The sequence below is a fragment of the Ursus maritimus genome (assembly GCF_017311325.1).
Source record: "Ursus maritimus isolate PB19 chromosome X unlocalized genomic scaffold, ASM1731132v1 scaffold_X1, whole genome shotgun sequence".
Classification (NCBI taxonomy): Eukaryota; Metazoa; Chordata; class Mammalia; order Carnivora; family Ursidae; genus Ursus; species Ursus maritimus.
The window spans coordinates 31,808,473-31,833,609 of record NW_024423319.1 but is presented as its reverse complement, the minus strand read 5'-3'; the positions used below and the strand labels follow the sequence as shown (position 1 = coordinate 31,833,609).

Here is a 25,137-nt window from a genome sequence, read left to right as displayed (position 1 = left end):
TCATTAGGCAGGATGGATCTTCTCGAAGATCAGGGACACTGACCTCCGAAATGTAACTCTTCTTATGGTTCCGACATGGCTGGCAGTTCTGTTCTGTGGGGATGAGGGGTGCTCGGCATCTTCCGTACTGATTCCACAGAGACAACCAGCACTGAGTTTTGACCAATGAGGTTAGACCTGGTCAAATGATTTTTTTCCTTGACTACAAGTCATTAATATTAATCCAAACTGTTCAGTGCTCTCAGTTCTGATCACTTGAATCTCGCCATACCAAAAAAAAAAAATTAATGAAAGTCAAATCAGACAATAATGGGATGCCTCAGACCAAAATGACATTAAATGTTTTTTATTGAACAAAAGGAGAGAAAACATGGAAGTTGAAATCACTGAGCAAAAGCAGCTTCCCAATGAGGCTGCTATACTTTGTGCTAAATAACCTATGAATCGAGAGTATACGGAACACATCCAATATGCAAGTTACCGCAACAGCAAAGGAGAAGGTGTGGCTTACAGTTTCAGAAGGAAAAATTTGGTCAAGTGACAAATTTAGTTGCTCAAAATTTCTAGCCCTTATCCACCTAAATTCAGTAGGATTCTCCATGTGTGCATTCAGTATGTGCCTACTGAATTCCCATTTTAACGGAAGCTGCTTTTTCGTAGAAATTTAAAAAGATCTTTCACGTTTATTTGATAATGCCATTCAATTTTTACAATTTTGTATTTGTTATATGTAGGTGTGTGTATGTATTTATACACACTTTAGAGACCCCAAACCCTTGTTTCTAAGTAGAGGGGTCATGCTGTTTTTGTTTTTTTTTTAATTAATATTGGTGAATTTCAGTTATTATTTCTCCTGTGTGTCTGAGAAACTTCATATGTTTTCAGTGCCCCCACACAGACAGGTGGGCTGACAGGTACGTCAAAAATACTTCACGACAAGAGGGAGGTAGCTCATGCGCGTTGGCAACCTTTTGTCTATTGTTTCCTGTTGGAGCAAGCTGCCTCCCTTTGCCATCTCACAAAGATGAAAGGAAAACTTTTTACTTTGAAGCCTAGTTAGCACAGTTGTACGTTTACTATAATCCACCTTCGGGTTGGTTTATTGGGCTTTCTAATGTAAGATGACAAATACCTTATACCCAATGCACAGCATCAAAAAGTACTGAAGAAACATTTTATAGACAATATCTTGTGTGTTTTTTTTTTTTTTGGTTTTTGTTTTTGTGTTTTTTTTTTTTTTTTGTATGTTAAACATCGGCTTCACTGGGATACATTTCCAGAATGGTTTGTTACCACTTTATAAACACTCTAAGCCAAACAAACAGCACAAATAACATCAATGTTGTCTTTTTTTTTTTCCAATATCTGTATCAATTACTGGAGGCTAATCCTAACACACACTACTAAAGGGGGCGCAAAAGAAGAGAATTGAGGACACGCTGCAAAGATAGGACTACAGCATCTCAGTTGTAGGGGGATGATCTTAAGGTGCAGAAAGGGGGGACTCTCTAGAAGGTGACGGTGTGGTTTCTTCGGGGGGGAAAACCGTGAGTGTACAAGCTCGGATGCCACCGAGGGACTCTGGGAGATCGAACACCTTATGCCACTCGTCTTTATCGGGGTCATATTTCTGCACTATCTCCACCATACAGCGATTATTCCAGGAATACCCACCGACCACGTAGATCTTATTTTCAAAGACCGCGACCCCAACATCACTCTGCCCCCTTAACATGGCAGCAATTGGGGTCCACTGGTCAAGGATGGGTGAGTAGTATTCACAGCTCAGGACATCATCATAATCACTTGTGCCTCGGAAGTGATTGCCGCCGATGACGTAGAGCCTCTCCCCCACGGTACACATGCAGTGCAGGCCTCTGACGGTGGTCATTGGCGCCTTCTGGATCCATTTGTCAGTATCAGGGTCAAAGCACATGAGCTCCTTTTGGAAAGTGTCATGAGTGATTCCTCCTAAAGAATGAACACAGGCATGAGGGTAGACAGATTATTATAAAGATGCAGAAGTAAATAAAAGGCTCTCCATCCTAGATCATCGACCTTTAGCCACCTGTTAGGACGTCTGACGGCTTATTGGCGGTGTTATAAATGCCCTCTGGAAGTACTTTCTCTAGGATTAAAAATCCAGAGATTAACATTTTCAGCTTCTTAAAGAACAAAAAACCTAGCTTATGTTATCGCAAGGACTTTCTCAAGCAGAGACCCGTGGAATTTAAGAGGTTTTGCTGAGTGAAAATAGATTTGGGCCACTTTTTGAGTTGGGTCTGCAGTAAATCTCACGTACAGATCATCATGCAGTCCTTTTTTTTTTTTTTTTAAGATTGTACTTACTTATTTGTCAGAGAGAGAGAGAGAGAGGGTAAGTAGGGGGAGCGGCAGGCAGAGGGAGAAGCAGGCTCCCCGCTGAGCAGGGAGCTGGATGCGGGACTCGATCCCAGGACCCTGGAATCATAACCTGAGCCAGAGGCAGATACTCAACCAACCGAGCCACCCAGGCGCCCCGGCATCACTCACTCCTCCTGCTTTGTGGCAGGCACTCCCTGGCATCTGAGCGCTGGGCTCGGGCATTTTAATTCCGGTTGCCCATTTCCGCACTTAGCATGTACGTAAGAATCTCTACTCTCCTTATCTCCTTAGCATTGGGACTATGAAGTCAAATAAATCAAAATGCTTTGAAAAGCTGACAACATTATGCAAATGGCCAAGCATATAAGAATATTCAGCACTGTTTGTTTTCGTAGAGTTTCTGTTGGGTGGGTGCAGGAAGGTAATGTCATCTGGGGCAGCACGGACACCTAAAGACTCCGAAAGCTGAATACATGTGGAATCTCGTATACGCCGCCGTTTGTCGTTGGTCCACTGGGTCTGTATCGTCCACAGAGTGTATTCTGAGATCACATAGAAACCAGTCTCTACAAGGAAAGTATCACACTCTCTGTTCTGCAGATTAACGAGAGAAGTAACGAAATTTTCAGCCGTGCCAATCAGAGTGCTACTATCTGGTGGCAATTACTGTTTCCTCTCTGCTTTTTACTTTTTTTTTTTTCCCTGTACTCTACAGAATTCTCAGGAAGCAAAACAGTGTTTTTTGGTTGGAGATTCAGCTCTGGTCCTATCCTGTTCTTGACCAGGGAGGTCATTTATGAAATACACGTTAGCTATGCCGAAGTGCCACGAGAACAATTTCATGTCATTTTTTCCCCCCAGAGGATTTGGGGCTCTCATTATAATGACATAGCATCTACACGCATAGAATGGGTAGAGGGTGTAAATCATTGATTAGCGGAGCACATGACTTCCTGGACGGCTCTTTCAATATAAGACGTCCCGTAGTTGCTCATAAATTTAACACCCCAAGCCTGTCAATCATACACTCCAGGCCTTTCGCTGATCCCTCTTGATTACAGATTTCATAAGGCAGCGGCCCAGACCACCAACATCACCTTAATGCCTCTGTTCTCTAATAATGTAACTGCTGGCCTGGCGCCAGCGGGCTCTCAGAAGGGGGAGAATGTGTCAAAAGTAGACCACGTCAGGGCCAAATGAGAAGAAGCTGCCTAACAAAGGAAAATGTCCATATCGGAGGTGAAGAGTACATTGAAATGGGCCTCCTTCCTACACCGGACGGAAGGATGATTTCAACAACAGTTTGGGAACGAAAGTTGTTACTGGAACAAATGGTAGCCGTTTTAGAATCTGTTATCAGAAAAATACACGCCCATGTGGCCAACATATATACAGGTCATCAGCACAGAATGTTTCATGCAAGCACACCACAGCTGAGTCCCCTGATAATGCTGAGGAAAAGGGAAACACCTCTTATCGGTTGCAGCAAACGAGAGCGTGTGTATCGGGAGCAAGCTTATGCACAGTAGAGTTTCTGTATTAAATAATGATATATTTCCTCATAGACTTGAGCTAAATGTAAGCTCAAAATGAATTGTCGCTACAGGGACTATGAATGGGGGTTGTTGAAGTACACGGTTTATTAGAGCACGGAGTATGGGGACTGAAAGGCAAGTTGGAGAAGCTGAAGGCTTTCCAGTTCCTTCCAAGTTATGTATTCACAGCACAACTGGTTTGCTGGTAGTTTTATGAACTTCTAGAATACCAAAGGCATCTATACGCAAATGCGCACATACAATATTTCTACTAAAATCACCACAAATTATATTTTGATGATCCTTTCTTCTGGATTATTTTTCTAGTACTGTATGGAAAGATGGCGCCATAAGTTAAAAGCGTATGTATTATATTAATTGCATCTGCATTATAATTGTTTACCTGAAATATACATGACTCCTCCATACACAGTCCCAGCATGGCCATAGTGGGGTTCACTCATCTTGGCAACGTAGGTCCACTCATTTGTTCTTGGATTGTAACACTCCACTGTGGCTGTTTAAGGAGAAAAAAAAACAGACAAAAAAGAATAATAATATTTAAACAACTGAACCATACCTATAACAGATATGAGATACTCTTTGGGGGTCTCTTTTTTTACAGATCGAGATTATATTACTAAGATGAACCATTAATACATTTTACATTAGACTAGAGACTTATGTAATAATCTGACACATTTCTGTCACTGCAGAAATTGCCAGGATTTCTTTTCATCTAGTATCTTGTTACATCTTTGTAATTTGATATTTCTCCCATTTCCAGGCTCTAAATATGTGGGAAGATGAGGGAGCCTGGGTGGCTCAGTCGGTTAAGTGTCTGCCTTCAGCTCAGGTCATGGTCCTGGGGCCCTGAGATTGAGTCCTGCATGGGGCTCCCTGCTCAGCGGGGAGTCTACTTCTCCATCTATCCCTCTTCCCCCCACCCCAGCTCGTGCTCTCTCTCTTGCAAAAATAAACAAATTCTTTATTTTTTTTTAAAGATTTTATTTATTTATTCGACAGAGATAGAGACAGCCAGAGAGAGAGGGAACACAAGCAGGGGGAGTGGGAGAGGAAGAAGCAGGCTCATAGCAGAAGAGCCTGATGTGGGGCTCAATCCCAGATCGCCGGGATCACGCCCTGAGCCGAAGGCAGACGCTTAACCGCTGTGCCACCCAGGCGCCCCTAAACAAAATCTTTAAAAGAGATAAATATGTGGGAAGATGAAAAAATCATAAGGAAGAAGAGAAGTCAGTTCGAGGCCCCCATGCTGATCCACCATCTAGGAAACAAAGGGTAATAGATAGGACGGAAATCTGAGGTTGAGAATGAACCTATGTGCGTACGCGCAAGGCCTGGCGTATGTGCTGGCTGCATCTTGCTTTATTTCACATCCAGACTACGCACTAGACATTGGCAAGAATTTTCTACATTTCTACATTAAACCCAATAGTGTGTACATATCCACTATCACTGTAGCCAGTCACACTCCTACTAGGAGATGACTGGCAGCATGATATGAAGTGAAGATTTTTATTAGGGGCGCTTCCTCTCAGTAATAAATTTATCATCTTTACCATAAAGTATTTTGGAGAAGTGACCTCAACCTATTTAAATATCACTCTGTTATAACCTCAAGAATAGAACAATGACAGATAGAAAACGTTATTCCCTTCAAAAGGCAGAAAGAAATAGGGCTGTTCTGAGTACTCTGGTCAAAAACACAATGTCTAGGGGCGCCTGGCCAGCTCAGTCAAAAGAGCACGTGAGTCTTGATCTTGGGGTCGTGCGTTCGAGCCCCACGTGGAGTGTAGAGATTACGTAAATAAAACTTTAAAAAAGAAACAAAACCCCACACAAAGTCTAGGTAGACTTGACAAGTTTGCACTATTTACTACAGATGCTGTCAGTTGGTAACCCGAGTTCCTGTCTCCCCACCCCTGCTTTTTTCTTAGGAACGGAACCACAGCACCGTACACGGGAGCATTCAAATTAGCGGGTTCCCTTGAATCTGAGCTGACCATACGGTACAGTACTAGGCAATGGAAGGGAAGCATTCTACCGAGTGCCGTTCCATCAAGCTGCTGGAATACCTAACCGATGAACCACCCCTTGAACAAGATTCCCTATTAAAAAAAAATAAAATAACGTGAGAACAGGCAAAACGAGAGAAGAAATGAGAGATGCATTTTGTACTCTAATCAATCATTTCATTTCTTCATCAGATTGACTCCGTGCGGTACTTATTTCTTGCCTAACGACTCCTACATGATACCACTTCTCATACCCCCTTACTGATTGCCTTTTGCAGTGACTTGAGCTTTACATTTTCAGGCTTATTTCCAAGGCTTGTCCTGTTCTCATTTTCATCTACTCTCTTGTTAGTTTCGTTCACTGCTTTAGGCCTGGACCCTAACCAGCTCTATTTCTTCTTCTTCTTTTTTCTCTCCCAACTCTATTTCTTCTAAATCCTTCCATTAAGTAGCCGGATCCTGCAAAATCTTTCCCCCAAATAAGAGCGATTGCCACAATTCATGACAAGCTCACGCTGATTACCCCGATACTGGTTTTGGCTACTTGTAGTCACCGGACATCTTCTCTCATGCTCATTTCCATTTGCCTTTAGCTCGACTTTCACTTAATTTCACAGAGGATCTAGGATATTGATTGGTACCTGGCAACAGCAAGGTAATTAATGGTAGGGTTTTAGCTGATAAAAAAAAAAAAGCAGTCTAATCACACATCCTATCAGTGAAAGGGTTTTAAAAGGCTTCCAGAGATCATCTTTTCCATGTATTTGATGGCAAAGACGGGTTTTACTACAGTTCTATGCTTTCCTTAATGAAAAATTCTGCCTTGAACTTTGAAATTTCTAGAGTGTCACGGTCTCTCCTTATGTCTAATTCAATCTATTCTGATGGAGTTTCCATTAGTTTCCTCCTATTCTTTTCGGAGTGGAGCTATAGCACTTGAATAGCTATTCACTGTTCGTGATTATTAAAATTTTCCCATGTAGAAAGATAATGCTGTTCTTCTGTCAGTGAATTAATTGCATTTTTTTCCCCTAATAGGGGTTATAAGAATCCACCTACTTTCTCATACAGGAGTAACCTAAGTGTAAGACAGCTATTAACCACCAATAATATAATAATTACATAATAGTTCATCATCCCTCAAAACTTTTCTTCTTCGAGCTAAGCAATCCATATCCTTTAGCTTTTCCTATCATTTAGTATCTACTGTCAACCTCTAGACTGTCTCCATGAAGAATTGTTGTTCTCAGTAAAATCAAGAGTATTTCGTTTTAAAATAGAATACATCCGATAAAAGCGTACACACACACGTGTCCTTATTTTCCATAGTCACAAGGCAGTGGGACAGAGGATCACGCCGACAACCCTGATGGGGGAGGGGGCAAGGGATGATGCGAGGGACGAAACAGTGGTTCCATCGTAGTCTAGGAGAGGTGGGAATGGGAATGAACAAACTAGGGAAGTCTAGTATAGGGTCAGGCAAGTTATAGCCCATCAGCCAAATCCAGCATGCTGCCTGTTTTTTACATGCCCCACAAGATAAAAATATGAGTGGCTTTTACCATTTTCAAAGAGTCGGGGGGAAAAAATCAAAGGAAAAATGGTTTGGGACATATGCAAATCATACGGAATTCAAATGCTGGTGTTCCTATAGAAAGCTTTATTGGAACACAGCCTCGCCCATTTGTTTATAAATTGTGGTTCTTCGGCAATACAGCGGCGGAGCTGATGAGCTGTGACAAGATCCTGGGGCCTACGAAGCGGAAAATATTGACTTTCTGGCCCTCGACACAACTTCGCTGACCCTTATTCTAGAGAATCATCTTCCGTCACCTGGTTGCCTGCAATTTAAATTAGAGACCCTCTCCAATGTAAGAGTTGCATGTAGGGTGCTTACTTCACATGAATCATGAAAGATTCCTATTTTCTCAGGTGATTCTACTGGAGCCCAGAATCGGTCCCCAGGGATGATGTGGAACGTACTCGTTCTTTTCGAGAGTAGGAAAGGGAGGAACCCTGAATCACCACAGAGGGGCTATGATCTCTAGAATCTTAAGAGTGCCCGCTGGCGCTGTGTTGCTTAATGAAGAAAACCGCAAATCCATGAAGGGATATGGAGGCATCTGATAAATTTTGGTAATTTTATTGCACATTTATTTGAAAAAAATCTAACACGTTTTCTATAAGTTATTTCATTATGTGAAAGCTTGACTTATTAATATTTAACAGAAATGAAAGGTATCTGAGCTGTCATATTTCTCTTCAATATAGCAAACCTCAATGGAAGATCGATTTCTTCCATGACATAAGCTTGAAAGATGCCAGAAATAACTGACTTCTCTTTCACTTAAGTGACAGCTACTCTGAGCTTCACGTAGTTTCCAGTTGTACCTGGTGTCAAAGGAAAGCAGTGTTTCTAAGGAATTCGATTCCAGCAATATGCCAGGCTCACGTACACACCAGTGGCATCTTTTTGATGTACTATGGGCTTGGGTCCATCCATACACACTCCATGAAGGGATTTTAAAAAGCCAAATGCACTAAAATGATCGCAAATGTCTTGCAAATGCTGCCACTGTTTTCATAATTACATCTAGGAAAGGGTCATTGCGTATATGAAGAATAAATAATATACTGGTACTAATGAACCTAACTAAATCGTTGTGTTTTTAAGAAAAGATTTTACTTTTAAGTAGTCTCTACACCCAACATGGAGCTCGCACTTACAACCCTGAGATCAAGAGTCACATCCTCTACTGACTGAGCCAGCCAGGGACCCCAAACCTATTAAATTGTTAAGTGACTCTCCCATCGATCCCCGCTTGCCTGCCACCCCCTTCTCCCCCCTTCTCTATTGACACAGGCATGTTAATACGGCCGTGTAATCAGTTAAGATGGGAATGTGAAGTTACTGTAACAGACGTTCCTGTGTGTGTGTAGACGGTGTTCCCATAAAAAAACGTTTATGGGCCAGGAGAAATGTTAAAAACCCAGCCTCTGGCGGGAACATTCAGGAATATAAGCAAGAGTCTCTTTAGGACCGAAATCTGCTATTGTGCAAAAACCATGGGTCCAAGAAAACTGGAAAGGTCAAGTGACACATATATAAAGAGAAACATTATTAATAAAGAGAATTCAGAAGAAGTCAATAATACAGAATGTGACAAGATAAAACAGTCTACTTCTTGCTCCCCTGTGGATCTAAAATAGGAGAAACCCAAAGGAGGTGGGGTGGCCTGAAGGTTCTCGTGCAATTAAGATCCAAGATTTCAGTGTACTTTAGCAAATCAACTGATTTTCTAAAAAAAAAAAAAAAACACCCTTTCAATATATTTTAACTTCAAATCTTTACTACAGACTGGCTTTGCTGGGTATGCCAATTTTAAGGCAAAGAGTCATTTTCTACAAAAGCGTACTCACTCATAGATTATACGAGGTAATTTCAAAGGGAAAAATGTCATTGGCCTTTAAACGGAATTAGAGTTGTTTCTTGGTATTGAGGTTTGTGTCTATATTACCACCATCTATGTATTTGTGAAACATGCAGTTTACAAATTTAGATAAAAATGGGCCTCTATTTACCATCTAGAGGGGTAATCATTTTTCAGAATATTCAAGTCATTATCCTCAGGTTTAAACTCTGGGAGATTGTGATTTTAAAACCTAATATATAATCAAATAGTTATTATGTATTAGGAATAGCTCGTGAAGGTATGCTTCTCTTGCTTCTTTTTACTTTCAAACCGAAACACAGAAGACTATCTTTAGCAAGAGATGCAGGGTGTGATTTCTGAAGGGTCACGAGCAAGGGAGGCAGCCACGTGCCCAATGACGTAGTCTACTTCTTGATCCCAAATGAGTATAACACGGCAAGAGCTCAGGAAAAGAGGGCCTCTAGCTTCTTGGTTTTATGTCATGACTCTCCTTGGCCTGAAGATGATAACGTCTCAGAAGAATAAGGCCTCTAGTTAATAGGAGGAATGATATATTGAAAACTGCATATTAACAGGGGTGATAGCATCAAGAAGCAAGCACTGACTGCAAAATCGGAGCTATTTCCCTTGAGGAAAGAAGTTCCGAAATGACCACTGCCTGCCAGGACTGATGACCTATAATTTGTAAACTTGTAAAGATGATCTTATATCAGTGATTTTACCAAGAAAGCGCCAAATCACTAGTTGCAGCTTTTGAGTATTTCCAGACACCCTCAATTTAAAATAGTATCACAGCATGAAAATGTGTGTGGGTTGAGTGAGGAGACCTGAAATGACAATTCTACACTAAGGGTACCAATGCCTCAAATGTTTTTGAAAGTCTGATTATTAAAATATATTGGGCAATCTCTGTGGTTCATGATAATGACACCGAGTCCAACCATTTGGAGAGCCCGGTCTTAGAAAAAAAAAATCACTGTGACAACAGAGGCAAAGAAGAACTGTAGGTAGGAAAGGTCAGTAACATTAAGACGTCATTAACGAGAAAGGGCTTGATCAGCTGGAGAGTGTAAGAGCAGAGAGCTGTTGGTTTTGCCTCCAATAAATAGCTTATTCTTAAATCCATTAAGCTACCAAGAAAAAGATGCCAATAACTACTCTGAATTTATCCAGAGCCAAGGCCAATATTTCCCACTTCCCCAGCATTACAGAGCCTGGAATACTGGTCAACTACAAAGACTCTATTCACCGCAGAATAAAAGAGGGGTGAAAAAAAGAGGCCAAATAATGCAAGGTGTGACAGAAAAATGTGGTCTTCCTGATTTCTTTTTGGACAGCTATCTTACTCCAATTTCACCTAAAATAACAAAATTAGTGTTCATTTACATAGCCAAAGTACTGCTCTATGTTAACTGTACTTGTGACCAATCTTCGATTAGGGAGACAAAAAAGTGGCCATCTAATAAAGCTTATGAGAGCAGTTTACACTGAAGAAAACTGTGTGGCATTTCACTAAGAGTGAATGATTTTTTAAAAGATTTTATTTATTCATTTATTTATTTGAGAGAGAGAGAGAGCAAGAATGCATGAGTGGGGGAAGGGGAAAAACATAGGGAGAGGGATAAGCAGACTCCCTGTTGAGCAGGAAGCCTGACGCAGGACTCGATCTCGTGACCCTGAGATCATGACCTGAGCTGAAATCAAGAGTTGGACGCTTAGCTGACTGAGCCGCCCAGGTGCCCCAAGAGAGAATGATTTTTAAAACTAGTAATCACAGATCACATTACTCACAGTAAATACATTTTGGATAATATTGAACTTTGTACATTTAATTGACAAAGAAAACTATCTTACTATGTGATCTAGGGTCTAGGATAGGGTAAAAGATCATGTAAAAGAAGAAACGATACCAGTCAGGCCTCTGTAAGGAAGGATTTTAACCTGTACAGTAAAATGTTATGTGGGTGTTTAAAAATGGAAAATAAGGAAACATGCCAAACTTCTGTCCGAGATCCTATTAGAATTGAAATTAGCAGAATATACTTTGTAGTTACACTGTCAAGATGAAAACCATATATACTGCCAAATAAAATATTCTGCAACATACTGATATATTCCTAAAATATAATTTGTACTCTGGCCAACAATATAAATCCGGATTAGGCATACAGATTGTCTCTGATATTTCCTAAGAAAAACAGTTTAAATGAAACCCTAGCTACATTTTTGTCTTTAATTTTACGGAACTGCTTATTTTATGATTTAACGAGAATTTGGGGGTAAAGAAATTAGTCTCTATGCTTAACATAAATGCACACACTTACGCAGTTCGCCAGCTGCATTTCTCCCACCGACTGCATACAGATATCCTTTGAGGGCACTTAGGTGGAAGAAGGTGCGCTTTTCATTTAAAGACGCAACCTGCATCCATTTGTTGTAGCGAGGATCAAATCTGAAGACTGTATCGACGGCCGTTTTTCCTTTTGTGTCATAATTACTCTGTCCACCGACGACGTAGAGGAAATTTCCAATGACAGCAATGCCATGCTGGTATCTTGGGGCATCCATGGGGGCTAACGATTTCCATTCATGGGCCTTTTCATCATACATGCGCAATTCCTTGCTGACAACCAGCTGCTGCCTCAGAACTCCTCCTAGTGTGACCAAGTGAGTGGTGTCAGACCGAATGGCAGTCCTGTCTGACTGCATCACTGGCTGCATATACGGCATCATTTGGTAATTGCTGGCTTCCAAAAGGAGATTCACACAGGTATTGTCAGTTCTCATGAAATCCACGGTTTGCACGTAATTAATGAGCTCCTGCGGTGTCATCAGCGGAAATCGTATGTTCTTCATTAATTTTGCAGCAAAGTCCATCCGAGGCTCTTCTAGGCGTAGCCAGCGACAGGTAGCCTTAAAGAGCTCAAGTTCAGTGCAATGCTTAAGGCTATTACTGGAAAGCACAAAGGCAAGACGCTCGAAAGGGAGTTTCAAGAACTCCCCCGTGCTCAGCAATGCAGGAAAATTCTTCAAGACAAAACTGTTGACGTATTTATCCACTTCTGTCAGATTGTAGGTGTTGGCAATCCGACCAACTTCGACACAATTGTCCAAAGTGACCTATTAGCCAATAAAAAAAAATTAAAATGCTACCAATTTCATGACACTCACATCTGGATAACATAAATACCTGTTCTAGAAGAAGAGTAAACTAAGCTTCTTACTGTCCATATAGATGCAAATTCAAATTCGTATCTAAATACATCAATAATGTAAAGAGAGTTCACAAACCACCTTCACCTAACCCAAGAGAAAGGTGACTAAAAGAAAATTATCTACATCACATCAACAAGAGAAAGGATAAAAACTCTATGATCATTTCAATAGATGCAAAAAAAAGCATCTGACAAAGTACAATATCCATTCATGATAAAAACCCTCAACAAAGTACGTTTAGAGGGCACACACCTCAAACCCAATAAAGGCCATACACGAAAAACCCACAACTAACATCACACCCAACGGGGAAAAACTGAGAGCTTCTCCCCTGAGATTAAGAACAAGACAAGGATGTCTACTCTCACCACTTTATCCAACATAGTACTGGAAGTCCTAGCCACAGCAATCAGACAAGAAAAAGAAATAAAAGGCATCCAAATTGGCAAGGAAGAAGTAAAACTGTCAATATTTGCAGATGATGTGATATTATATATAGAAAACCCTAAAGACTCCACCAAAAAACCACTAGAACTGATAAATGAACTCAGTAAGGTCACAGGATACAAAATCACTACACAGAGACCCATTGCATTTCTATATACTAAAAATGAAGTAGCAAAATGAGAAATTAAGAAAACAATCCCATTTACAATTACACCAAAAATAATAAAAGACCTAATAAACTTAACCAAGGAGGTAAAAGCCCCGTACTCTGAAAACTATAAAACACTGATGACAAAAAATTGAAGATGACACAAACAAATGGAAAAATATTCCATGTTCATGGATTGCAAGAATAAATATTGTTAAAAAGTCCATACTACTCAAAGCAATCTACACATTTAATGCAATCCCTATCAAAACACCAGCAGCATTTTTCACAGAAGTAGAACAAACAATCCTAAAATTTATATGGAACCACAAAAGATCCCGAAGAGCCAAAGCAATCTTGAAAAAGAAAAACAAAGCTGGAGGCATCACAATTCCGGACTTCAAGTTATATTACAAAGCTCTAGTGATCAACACAGTATGGCACTAGCACAAAAACATACACGCATCAATAGAGCAGAACAGGAAACCCAGAAATAAACCCATGATTATACAGTCTATTAATCTTTGACAAAGGAGCAAGAACATGCAATGGGAAAAGGACAGTCTCTTCAACAAATGGTGTTGGGCAAACTGGACAGGTACATGCAGAAGAATGAAACTGGACCCCTTACACACACCATACACAAAAGTAAACCCAAAATGGATTAAAGGCCTAAAAGTGAGACCTGAAACCATATAAATCCTAGAAGAGAACACAGGAAGTAATTTCTCTGACATCAGCTGTAGCAACATTTTTCTAGATATATCTCCCGAGGCAAGGGAAAGCACAAGCAAAAATAAACTATTGGGACTATGTCAAAATAAAAACTTCTGCACGGCAAAGGAAACTAATATGATCCAGTAATTGCACTACTGGGTATTTACCCAAGGAATATGAAAACACTAACTTGAAAGGATATTCGCATCCCTATGTTTATTGCAGCATTATTTACAATAGCCAAACTATGGAAGCAGCCCAAGTGTCCACCCATAGATGAATGGATACAGAAGATGTGGTAAACACACACACACACACACACACACACACACACACACACAGAGGAATATTATTCAGCCATAAAAACGAATGAAATCTTGCCATTTGCAACACATGGATGGATCTAAAGAGTATAATGGTAAGTGAAATAAGTCAGAGAAAGACAAATACCATCGGATTTCACTCATATGTAGAATTTAAGAAACAAAACAAATGAACAAAGGAAAAAGACAAAACAAAAAACAGATTCTTAACTACAGAGAACAAACAGATGGTTACCAGAGGGGGGGTTGGTTGGGGGGGGATGGGTGAAACAGGTGATGGGGATTAATAGTATACTTATCTTGATGAGCACTGAGTAATGTACAGAATTGCTGAATCACTATATTGTACACCTGAAACTTACATAATACTGTTTGTCAACTATATTGGAATTAAAATAAAAAAGTGGCCAATAAATATTTATTGAATATTGAAAAAATTTTTTAAAAGTACCAAAATCAGTAGAAGTTACCCTAAGAAACAACGTTATGACTTGATTGTGGCCAAAATAATTCCTTTTCTCTTGTTGAAAATGTGTGTTTCCTCCCCCAAAAAATACTAAATGAAATTCTGGCTAAATGGAAATTTTGGAAAAATAGAGGGTTATTCTATTATGGTTCACCTTAATCTACTTCTCAGTCATGATTCTTAGAAGTTACATTGCGAGCAGATCCACAAACAGAAAGTCTCGAATACGGGATCTCTAGATTTCTCTTTCATGTAAACAGTCATGGTTCCTTACTGTGATTCACTCTGATTCCTTCAAAAGTTATTGTTTCTGATGAACGTAACTTAATAAGGCAATTATTCCTAGGGTGAAGTTATTTTCACATTATTTATGTTAAAACACAAGGAAAGGAATCACTTCTGTGAGGACTGGAATAGGTGTATCTCCATCAAATTTACTCATGACATAGTCAATTTCTGGTGTCTATGATGACGGCTTGGCCATTCTCTTATTCCCAGCATACTCTAGCTCTGCCTGGAGTCAAAATGAGCCTAGAAAAGTCTCCCCTGCACAGATGACAATGTAGCAAAAACAGAAAATAGGAAAAGGAGACAAGTGATGGAGCGGCCCGTCTTCAGCAAGAGCTCTTTCTGATGCTTTCATAACTGGTCAAAAGTGAAAACAGGAAAATCATATCAGCAAATATTATGCAAGGAATAAATCACTGAAACAAGCCTACCATAGAAATACCTATGTGTGTATACAAACACGCAAGCAAGTCACAAAGGACTCAAATGTTTTCTCTTAATTTTCTCAGTGTGTGTGTTCACGTATGTCACGTAAACGCCACTAACGCAACTGCATTGTTAACAGATTAGCTGCTGATTAAGAGAAAATCGGCTAATCCTTGCATTATTCGTTTATTTAAAAGCTGAAATGAGACTAAAATAATTACTCCTCTGCATAAAATATCAGCCCAGTTAAGACATATCATCGCTGAAAGCTCTAAGGTTCAGACACACACAAGGCTATTTTCATAGATTGATTACTCAGGAAGAATTGGAACAATTTTAAGCGGCTGATTTGCTTTACGGGAATTGCCAAAAAAATTTTAATTGCTTATTATTCTTAATAGCTATATATTTAAAAAAATGCTAAAACAGAACGGCAACACAAAAGACATAGGAAAAATGAATTAACAAATTAGGGGCCTTTTGAAATACACAGTTTCACACCGCTCAGTACCTTGGATTTCTAATGTGGTTAATAAAAAGTGCATTTCAATCCAATTTTAAGCATGGTACGTTGGCGTCTCATAAAAGTTTTCATCGTGTAAATGAAGTTACAGGGAATTGCCAGTTGCCCATATCACCTCGGGTGGCAGGAATTAGTGTCTGGGGTCATGAGTCCACTTTCTGAAGCAGGAAAGAAGTAGCCTTTCCCCAGAGCAAGTGTAATTTGCGCTTTTGAACACATTGACTAGTATGGATAAGCAAAAGTTGATGAGAACACACAAATAATTATTCCCAAGTTTGCAGATTCTCACCCTTATGGATATGCTCACCAATAAAGCAACCAAAAATGGGTACTTCAAATAGGCAAAATGACACTATCAGTTTTTGGTCACCAGATGTAAGTTTAAATTTATAGCATTTAAGACGAATAGAGATAAAAAAATTCAAAACCAAACTGTGTAATTTAGGAATGGGATCAAGGTATTTAGTTCTTTCCCCTTCACCCCTTCAACTTCATCCAATAAGAAAACAAAATAACAGCATAAAAAAACCTACCTTTGATTTAAGGGCTTTTGGAAAATATCTCTATATTGCTCAGAGACAGATATACAAAATACAAAAGACCTTGACAGACCACCTAGTATGTATAGATAGCCGCCTACTCTTTTCTTAAAAATCACCCGAGAAAGGTATTTCATAACCTCTCAAATTGTCATCTTCTTGACGGAGGGACTAGCATTTTCTATACCCCGTGTACAACAGGTACCACACTGTGGGTATATAACAAAGGTTAAACACTCCAATTATCAGCAACATAAAAATTAAGGATGTGACGATAGATAAAGCTAAAACTAGAATACATTTTGAATTAATATAAAACATTACTAGACCTTTAATTTTAAAATGAAACTCGGATAAAAATTATGTAATAGAAAATTAGTTGAAGCGTGTGTCATCAAGGCTAAAACAATTAATCATAGATTGTGGGGATTATAGAAGCAAAGCCTAGAATAACAGTTAACAATATAAGCAGGTCAAAATGATGGAATAATGGTAAACGATTTTGGACAAATACACGATTATTCAATTATGGCTCATTTTCATCTACCTCTCAGTCATGATTCTTAAAAGTGCTTCAGTTAGCATATACCCAAACATTTAGCCTAGATAGTATTAAATAACGGATATGTTAAGTAATGTAACGCTTAACAAAATTCATGTATATATTAGAATACATTACATTTTGAAATATAAAACTCGAAGTTTAAAGGTTATTTGAAAAAAAAAAAAACCAGCTCGTAAGTAGAAAGAGCTCTGATTTCATCTGCATATACAACCTGGCCAAAATTCCAAAGAAGAGTTATTACAGACATGAATTCAAATATGTATTAGTGTTTTAAAGGAGAGAGAAGTGAAAAAGGACAAAATTTCTCAACCACTTATGAGAACCAATAAAATTGCTTTTAAAATAACCAAGTGCACATTTGAGTTTCCTTGATATAAACTATTATAAATTATTCTATTGTAATCAAACAACCTTCCTCGGTCACCCTAAAGGCAGTTCCAGGCATCATCATTTTCAAAGCGGCATTCTCATTAACACACAGTTCCTCACTGCTGCTATATTCGGTTGTTCAAATCTAACTCACGGTATTGTAAAGACAGGTTTCATCGGCAATCTGTGATGCTATTTTGTTGAAGATCAATGTGTTATACGAATAAACTTCCACTTAGGAAAAAAGCAAAAACAAAAATGAGTATCTGCTTTTGTACGCTCAAGGAAAATGCAAAGACTAAGAAGGTAGTTGGCACATTTGGGGGGGGGACCCCTCAGATAGTCAATGCACCAAATTCTCCTTGGTGATATCTAGTTTATTAAAACGGCAGCCTGACTTCACGTACAACCGATGCGGAGAGAGAGAAAGCATGTCCACAGATTGGGAAGAAATCAAATAAGCTACTGTGGCCGGGGGGAGGGCAGAGGATGTAAGAGGCATCTCGTCCCGGGCCTCCTTCCACAGGTGGGAACATCACAGGACACAGGGAAGGGTCCTTTCGGGAAGGAGAACAAAAAGATGATGAAAAGCCAAAAACTTTTCTGTCTCAGTCTTCGTCTCTCTTCAAATTCTAACTGAAGAATACTGATGGCGTGTCTCCGGCTTGGGGGACCCAACTGTCTTACTGCTTTGCACTTTGAATGCGCCATGATAATGCATTCTAATGCTCATGGGAGAATGAATAGACTGGAGCCCAGGCTGGGCCTCTTCTTCCCCTACAGAGTCCCACACGGCAGATGGGCAAGAGCGTGGTGGCCCACGGTCTGGGCACCAACTAATAAGAATAGATGTTCAACCATAAGCAACCAGTATCTGGGTATTACTGAATGTCTGCCTTGACAATATGGAAGTCAGCAATGGCTTGGTTGGGGAGGGGAGGAACAGCTTCGATTCATTGTGAAATTATCTGTACCAGTTTTCCTCTGATTTGCATTAAACCTCCCCAAAGGCAAAAAAAAAAAAATTATCTGAAAAGACATGTTTGTTAATTTTTATGGGCAAATCCAATTTAGATCAAACAAGGAATGTGAACTATAATTACGATACAGGAAATTCTGACATCAAGAGCATTCCCAAAGCTTGCTGCTGATATCATCATTGACTAGCAAAAGAAACTGTCTTTTTTTCTTCTTCTGATTTCCTTCATTTTTCCTTTGAGAGAACTCCTTTTCTCTGCCTTTTGTCTCTCCTACATTTGCACCTCCTTTCTTTTCCTTTTACTTTAAAGATTTATTTACTTTGAGAGTGAGACAGAGAGAGAGAGAGTGGGTGGGGAGGGGCAGAGGGAGAGGGAGAGAGAAAGACAAATCTCAAGCAGACTCCCCACTGAGCGTGGAGCCCGATGTGGGGCTTGATCTGGCGACCCTGCGATCACGACCTGAGCCGAAACCAAGAGTGGGACGCTTAACCAACTACGCCACCCCGGCGCCCCCTCGCCTCTTTTGTTTTCCACTGTCTCCAATTCCTTATTACTCCCAGTCACCTCAGTAAAATTTCTCTACATTTCATCGTGAGCTCCCCACCCCAATCAGTGAAAATAAATGCACAAGGGGAACCAATGCTATACATGCTTCCAGGAAAGAAAAAAAAAACCACACAACTTAAAAAAAAATGAGTTTAAAGAAAGGCTACAGCACAATGGCATCTTCGCTCTCTGATTAAATATGCTTTTATATAAAAAGAAAATGGTTTCTTGCTCACCTTCATTCTGGTTTGTTTATTCTGGATAATTGTATATTTAAATTGTAATATTTCCAGTTCAATGACCAACGTCCTCCCTCAGCAACCTTATGTTAAAAAATTGGGTTTTGTGGGCTAGCCTGTAATCCTCCATAACAGTAATTCCGTGGGGCGAATGCTAGATGTTACAAATTCCCAATAGCAGACAAACGATAAACAAAAATCTTAACCACAACCTGTTGGTGAATCAGGGGATGGCTGCACAGTATTTAGCACGCTGTAGTTACACAGTGTCATGGAGACGAAAACAAATTTTCCATCAACTCCATAATACAGGAGAGTGAATGTTTTTAGTTTAACCTATAATTTTACCTACTCTGCTCTACGTCCTTGCTGTTGTCCCTCTAAATCCATTTCATAGCTCTCTTTTCTACACCGGGCAAGAAAAGTAACCTAGCAAGAACGAAAGCACCAGCTCCCATAAACTATAATACTAATTTACACGTTAAGAGAAAAGCATTACTTCGAAAGATGGCAAAGTTGGAGGGGGGAGTGGCTCTTGTTCTATGGAGCCTGATGCTCTGTTCTAGAACACTGGGGCTTCTCCCTGACCCAAGGTGAGGGTGGCTTTAGTATCGTATTTCAAGTTATCATTCAAGGGGCGCCTGGGGGGCTCAGTGGGTTAAGCATCCGACTCTTGATTTTGGCTCAGGTCATGATCTTGGGGTCATGCGATTAAGCCCCGGTCGGGCTCCGTGCTCAGCAGGGAGTCTGCGGGAGATTCTCTCTCCCTCTCCCTCTGCCTCTCCCGTTTGCACTCTCTCTCTCTCACTCTCTCAAATAAATCTTTAAAGTTGTCATTCAAAGCTACCATACAAACGCTTTGTGACTTACTTGCTCAGCCACATTTTCACCTACACAAATGAGGGGGGACGGGAGAAACTACAGCTGTACTGGAAGCTAACTCTTCTTCCTACAAGCTCAAAGCCAAGTAGTCTCTTGACTATGTGAAGTATAATCACACCCCATCATTAAAAACATAAACCTATTTGCTCAAAACCTTAAAACATGAGATTGTTCTATTTAAAAATTATCCATAAAACTTAGCTTGTGGGAGAACGCAAAACAAATCTACCTTTGAAAAATACACTATCTCGAAACTTCCAGTTCTTATAAGTAGAAAAGACACCCAAGGGCTACTCTTTTGCCTGATCCACTCGACCGCTGAGAAGGAAAGAGGAAATAAATAGAATAAGGCTGAACATTTAACTAAGAAGTGGAACGCATGAAAGAAGGATAAAGGAAAAGTTGGATTTTATATAATCCTTAGGCTAATAATCTACCAACTGTTCTTAAAAATTATCATGAACTCTGAGATGGACTATTTCCACAGTAGAATCACGGAGACATAGCCTCAGCAAACAGGATGAAAGACAGGCAAACGGAATGGTGCTAAGAAAAGACGTGTTTCCTCAGAGCTCATAAAAAGTTCTAAAACCAAGAGAGGCAGGAGTAAACTATACTACAGGTAAGCCTCTTCTCCGTTAGAAATGGGTTTTAGGATGTCTGCAGAGGACACTAGAAATGAAGAATATAATCTTTAAGACAATATTAAGTGTTCATAAAAATGAAGAAATTTCCAAACAGGTAAAACACACAGTTATAATAAATGTTCCAAACAGGTTAAAGAACCAACATTCTAATTACAGAAAAGTTGTCACTATTGCAAAATGTCTGTAATGTCATTTTTAAATAAACTTGTTTTAGAGTTTTCTAGAACAAACTTGTTTTCTAATACTGTTACTTTGACCATTGTATGCTTTTATGACTTTTCATGAATCATGCCTTATTCCATTTGGTCTTTTTCTTTCACGTAAAGGAACAGATCACAACCAATATCTAAAGTTATAAGTACTAAATTCTGGTATTAGAGAAGAAGTCGACAATAAATTATTCCTAATGATCGGTTCCAAATAAACCACCACACTGTACCTAGTTTGGCTCAGGATGACCATGTGTTGCTGAGGTCAGTGTAAAGCAATGTTAAGAGTCTAGAAATGTAAACATTAAGTGTTATTACTAAATTAATTCTTGGACTTGATACATTTAAAAAATACATGTAATTCAGTTCATTTTTTTCTTGAAATGAAGCTGTCACATGATATCAATGGCACAAAACTAGAGGAGAGATGCTTATAGGTCCTAAGGGGAAGGACCTAGTGTGATTAAATTAAAAGGAAATGTAGTGCTCCGATTCAGTAATGACGACAAACAGTATCATGGGAAACATACAAACTTCATGCGAGCTATTTATACGACCGCAAATAGGACAATACAAAACAACGCTGTAACACCACACTGCCTTAAAACCCTGAGAACTAGCAGTTAGTTTAAAAGTTTTTGAATAATTGTGAGACAGTAGTCTGAGTACTTTGAAATGGAAACACACCAACAAAACACATTTTCAATAGTCCAGTCAAATGAGCTGTCGGCTGACTTTGTAAGATAAGGCATAGCTTATGAATAAAGTCACTAAGGACGTGTTCTCTTGAAACTTAGGGTTTTAAAAACGGGGCTCCCAGTTTAGTAAACACAACTTTGAAAAAGCCCAACAGCAATTATTTGTCAGTATTAAAACTGGTATGAGGGGCGCCTGGGTGGCTCAGTCGTTAAGCGTCTGCCTTCGGCTCAGGGCGTGATCCCGGATCCCTGGGATCGAGCCCCACATCAGGCTCCTCCCCTGGGAGCCTGCTTCTCCCTCTCCCACTCCCCCTGCTTGTGTTCCCTCTCTCGCTGGCTGTCTCTCTCTCTGTCAAATAAATAAATAAAATCTTTAAAAATAAATAAATAAAACTGGTATGAATTTAAACCAGTTATAGAAAAATGTATTATCCACTAATTTAATAAATTAGAAAATATACCAAAATTTACCACTGCCATAATTTTCAGTCACAAAAGCAAGCTCTATAAGCTCTAGAAATCTTCTTGGCAATATTTCCTTGCAACCAAAGCATTTCATTTCCCAGAGGTCAATAATTTAAGGGTCTCAAATAGGGCAGTGCCTTCGGGAACCACATGACTGCTAAGGAGTTCACTGACTGGTAGTTGTGCCCTCTCCTATCTCTTACAAGAGGCTAACAATGATTTAGTGGGTGATGTGTTTCTATGGAATGAAGACTTATATCTTACAGGCTGTCACGTAGGTATTACTTCTCAAGACCTAGCTCCCGTATTTAAGGAAGAAAAAAAAATTCCTGAGCCTGGTTTAAAAGACTTCACAGAAGTTCAGATTATGTTTTCATGGAATCCCATTTAAGAAGCCTGCCTGCCTAAAATCATGAAAGCAAACAAAACCAGATTAAAATATATAATATCAGTAAACAGGTTAACATACATATCGTTATCAAACACGGTTACCATCTGATGCCATGGGATTTCACGGAAGGCTTTTAGGAAATGATTCTGTTCTGTAAAAAGGCACCTGTACTGTTTCCCTCTCAACCGAGTTCCAGAACACACACTAGCCGACCCCTCTCCCTAATGGCCAAAGCGTCACATGCCTACATAACAAATTTAGCAGTCTTTCCACAGGCTACAACAGAGTATATGGCAGGAAAAGATCTGAAGATTTGCAAATGGCTTACCCCAGATATGAGAAATACTTTGCAGAAGTCCAAAACCGGCAGAATCTGAAGAAAACTGGCAGCTTCCAGTGTGTCTTGAAGGTTGTCCATGTTGAGAGAGAGCTTCGCAGTATAAATGAAATCGATAATTTTCCTTAAGCCGACTTTGCTCACACCATGAAGCTTAATGCACATTAAATCTTGTTCTTTCATTCCACCTTAAAAACAAAGACATTCAATTAAATGCGGGTGGATAATTTAATTAAGGTCAAACTCCCTTCTCCCGCTAATTAGATGCAATCAAATCAGGGAAAAGTTTTATTCTATGTAAGCATTCATGTCAGAGTCAGACTTCTGCGTATTTTACGGTTAAAAGAGAGGACTTAAAAAGGAGTCTCTCTATACTAATGGAAGTTGTATATAATGCGAGTGCTTCCAAAATGTTCTCCTGTCACTTCACATCTTTTGATGGGTTAAAGATTGTCTTAGTCGGACCTAGAGTCTCTGGTAGAGCATTCGGATGTGTATCTGGAAAAGAGAAGTGGTGAAACAAAAGTGGACAGAAGTGTGAAAAAGGTACACACATTTCCCAAGTTTCAAAAGCGCCACCTACAACTACACGTACCGGGTGTATATTTCTTTTGAAACGGTTTCTTCTTGGAAAGACACAGATCAAAAGAACTGAATTTCACCTTAGAAACAAAAATATGTAAGCATGCATTTTTCCAGATTGTTTTAACGGGGTGCAGAGTTTAACAAGCCAACCTACCTGTGAACATAGCCTTGAAGTAGTCACTAGCCGAGGCCATCATGACTCTATGCACAGGGAAGGCGTCATCTGTGTCACCTGGCATCAGGGTCACATCACAAAGCAAACCTTCCAGTCGAAGCTGGTCAAAGCCCTGCACCAAGAACAAGAGTTGAGCCACTAATCAAGGTTAAATGGGTATGCAAATTTCTGCCCGCTAAAATTCTGTTTATATATTAATGTGGGTTTTAGAACATAAATCCAATAGAATGATTACTCAGAAGAAGACTGAACAACTTACTTGATGTGCGACTATATTTAATTCACAGTTGGAAAAGGTAAAAATAAGACTAATTTAGATTAAGAGCACATGTGGAAAGAGTATATGCATTCACTTATTTATGCAATTATTGGCTTTATCTTATTTTGAAAAGAAATTACCATGTATGCTTTCATTTCCCCATGTGCAGAATTAGGGTGGTAGATAACATGCTTTCTGTAATAATATATTTATAGTTCTTCTAGAGTGCGTTACGGACACACCTTGTTTTTTTAGTTTTGGGGTTTTTTTGCTTTTTAAGGATTTATTTATTTGAGAGAGCGAGCGAGCACAGGGTGGGGGGGGGGCGAGGGGCAAAGGGAAAGGGAGAGAGAGAATCTTAAGTAGGCTCCACATCCAGCACAGAGCCAACATGGGGCTCCATCTCACAGCCCTGAGATCATGACCTGAGCTGAAACCAAGAGTCAGACACTCAACCAGCTGAGCCACCCAGGCGCCCCTAGTTCCTACTGTTTGTTGTTTGCTTGTTTGTTTGAGAAAGAAAGGTATAGAGGATCTGTGTTAATTGCAAGATAGGAGTTCCTTTCTACTAACTAGATTGTTCCATCTCTTTGAGAATTAGGGATTGTCTCAGATATCCTTATACTTGGTACATGGCTGCTGCTTGGCCAGTTATCTTTCAGGTTTCAGGTTTGGAATTTAATTACCTTTGGAAAAAAGAGCCCAGGTAGCTCTGACATAGGACATAATTGTCCCCAAATGCCTAAAGTTCAGTGGAGAATTAATAGGCTGGCACCCACAACTTAGAGGATGGACAGGGCTCTTGCGATAAGAGGGAGTATTGGTTAGCTCTTCCTCTCGCTCCCATGGTGATCCCAACGTATGACAAACAGGCAGTTGTTCCTTTGGTTTATTCTTGGGAGAATGAACCATTTTAAGATAACAGGCCGGTAAAATGCACAAAAAGCAGACAATATGTAATTTAATACAGAGGCTCAAAAATGAAGATTTTAGCAAGATTCACTCTATCGTTTCAAAATGGTAATATTATTAAGAATCATGAAGATCCTCATACAAGTTACCTTCTAATATATATTGTAATGTAATAATGTAACATAACAAGAACTAACGGCAAGGAGTACTCCATCCCCTTCACATTTTAATGACCCCAAATAAAACTTTTATTTAAAGTTGTGTTTCACGGATTTAAGAAGCAAAAAGCATGACATACTGAAGAATGCAGTTTGAGAAATATTGATCTTACACATATGTATAATATAAATCTCAGTCTAAACATCTTCTCATCATAATTTTTAAATTGCTTTTTAAAGAAAATGCTGGAATCTACA

General features: G+C 39.5%; 1 protein-coding gene across 5 annotated transcripts in view; it reads right to left on the bottom strand.

The window, feature by feature from the left end:
• Nucleotides 1-330: 330 nt before the first annotated feature.
• KLHL13 (kelch like family member 13) overlaps nucleotides 331-25,137 on the bottom strand; it is a 191,656-nt gene continuing 166,849 nt past the window's right edge. For all 5 annotated transcript variants that reach the window (XM_040628854.1, XM_040628861.1, XM_040628847.1 and 2 more), the window contains 5 exons: nucleotides 23,530-23,662; nucleotides 22,782-22,978; nucleotides 11,694-12,489; nucleotides 4,303-4,416; nucleotides 331-1,971 (listed from right to left, as the gene is read on the bottom strand). In XM_040628854.1, the coding sequence (XP_040484788.1) occupies nucleotides 1,484-1,971; nucleotides 4,303-4,416; nucleotides 11,694-12,489; nucleotides 22,782-22,978; nucleotides 23,530-23,662 (1,728 nt within the window). In that variant the 3' untranslated portion in view covers nucleotides 331-1,483. The remainder of the gene's footprint in view (nucleotides 1,972-4,302; nucleotides 4,417-11,693; nucleotides 12,490-22,781; nucleotides 22,979-23,529; nucleotides 23,663-25,137) is intronic.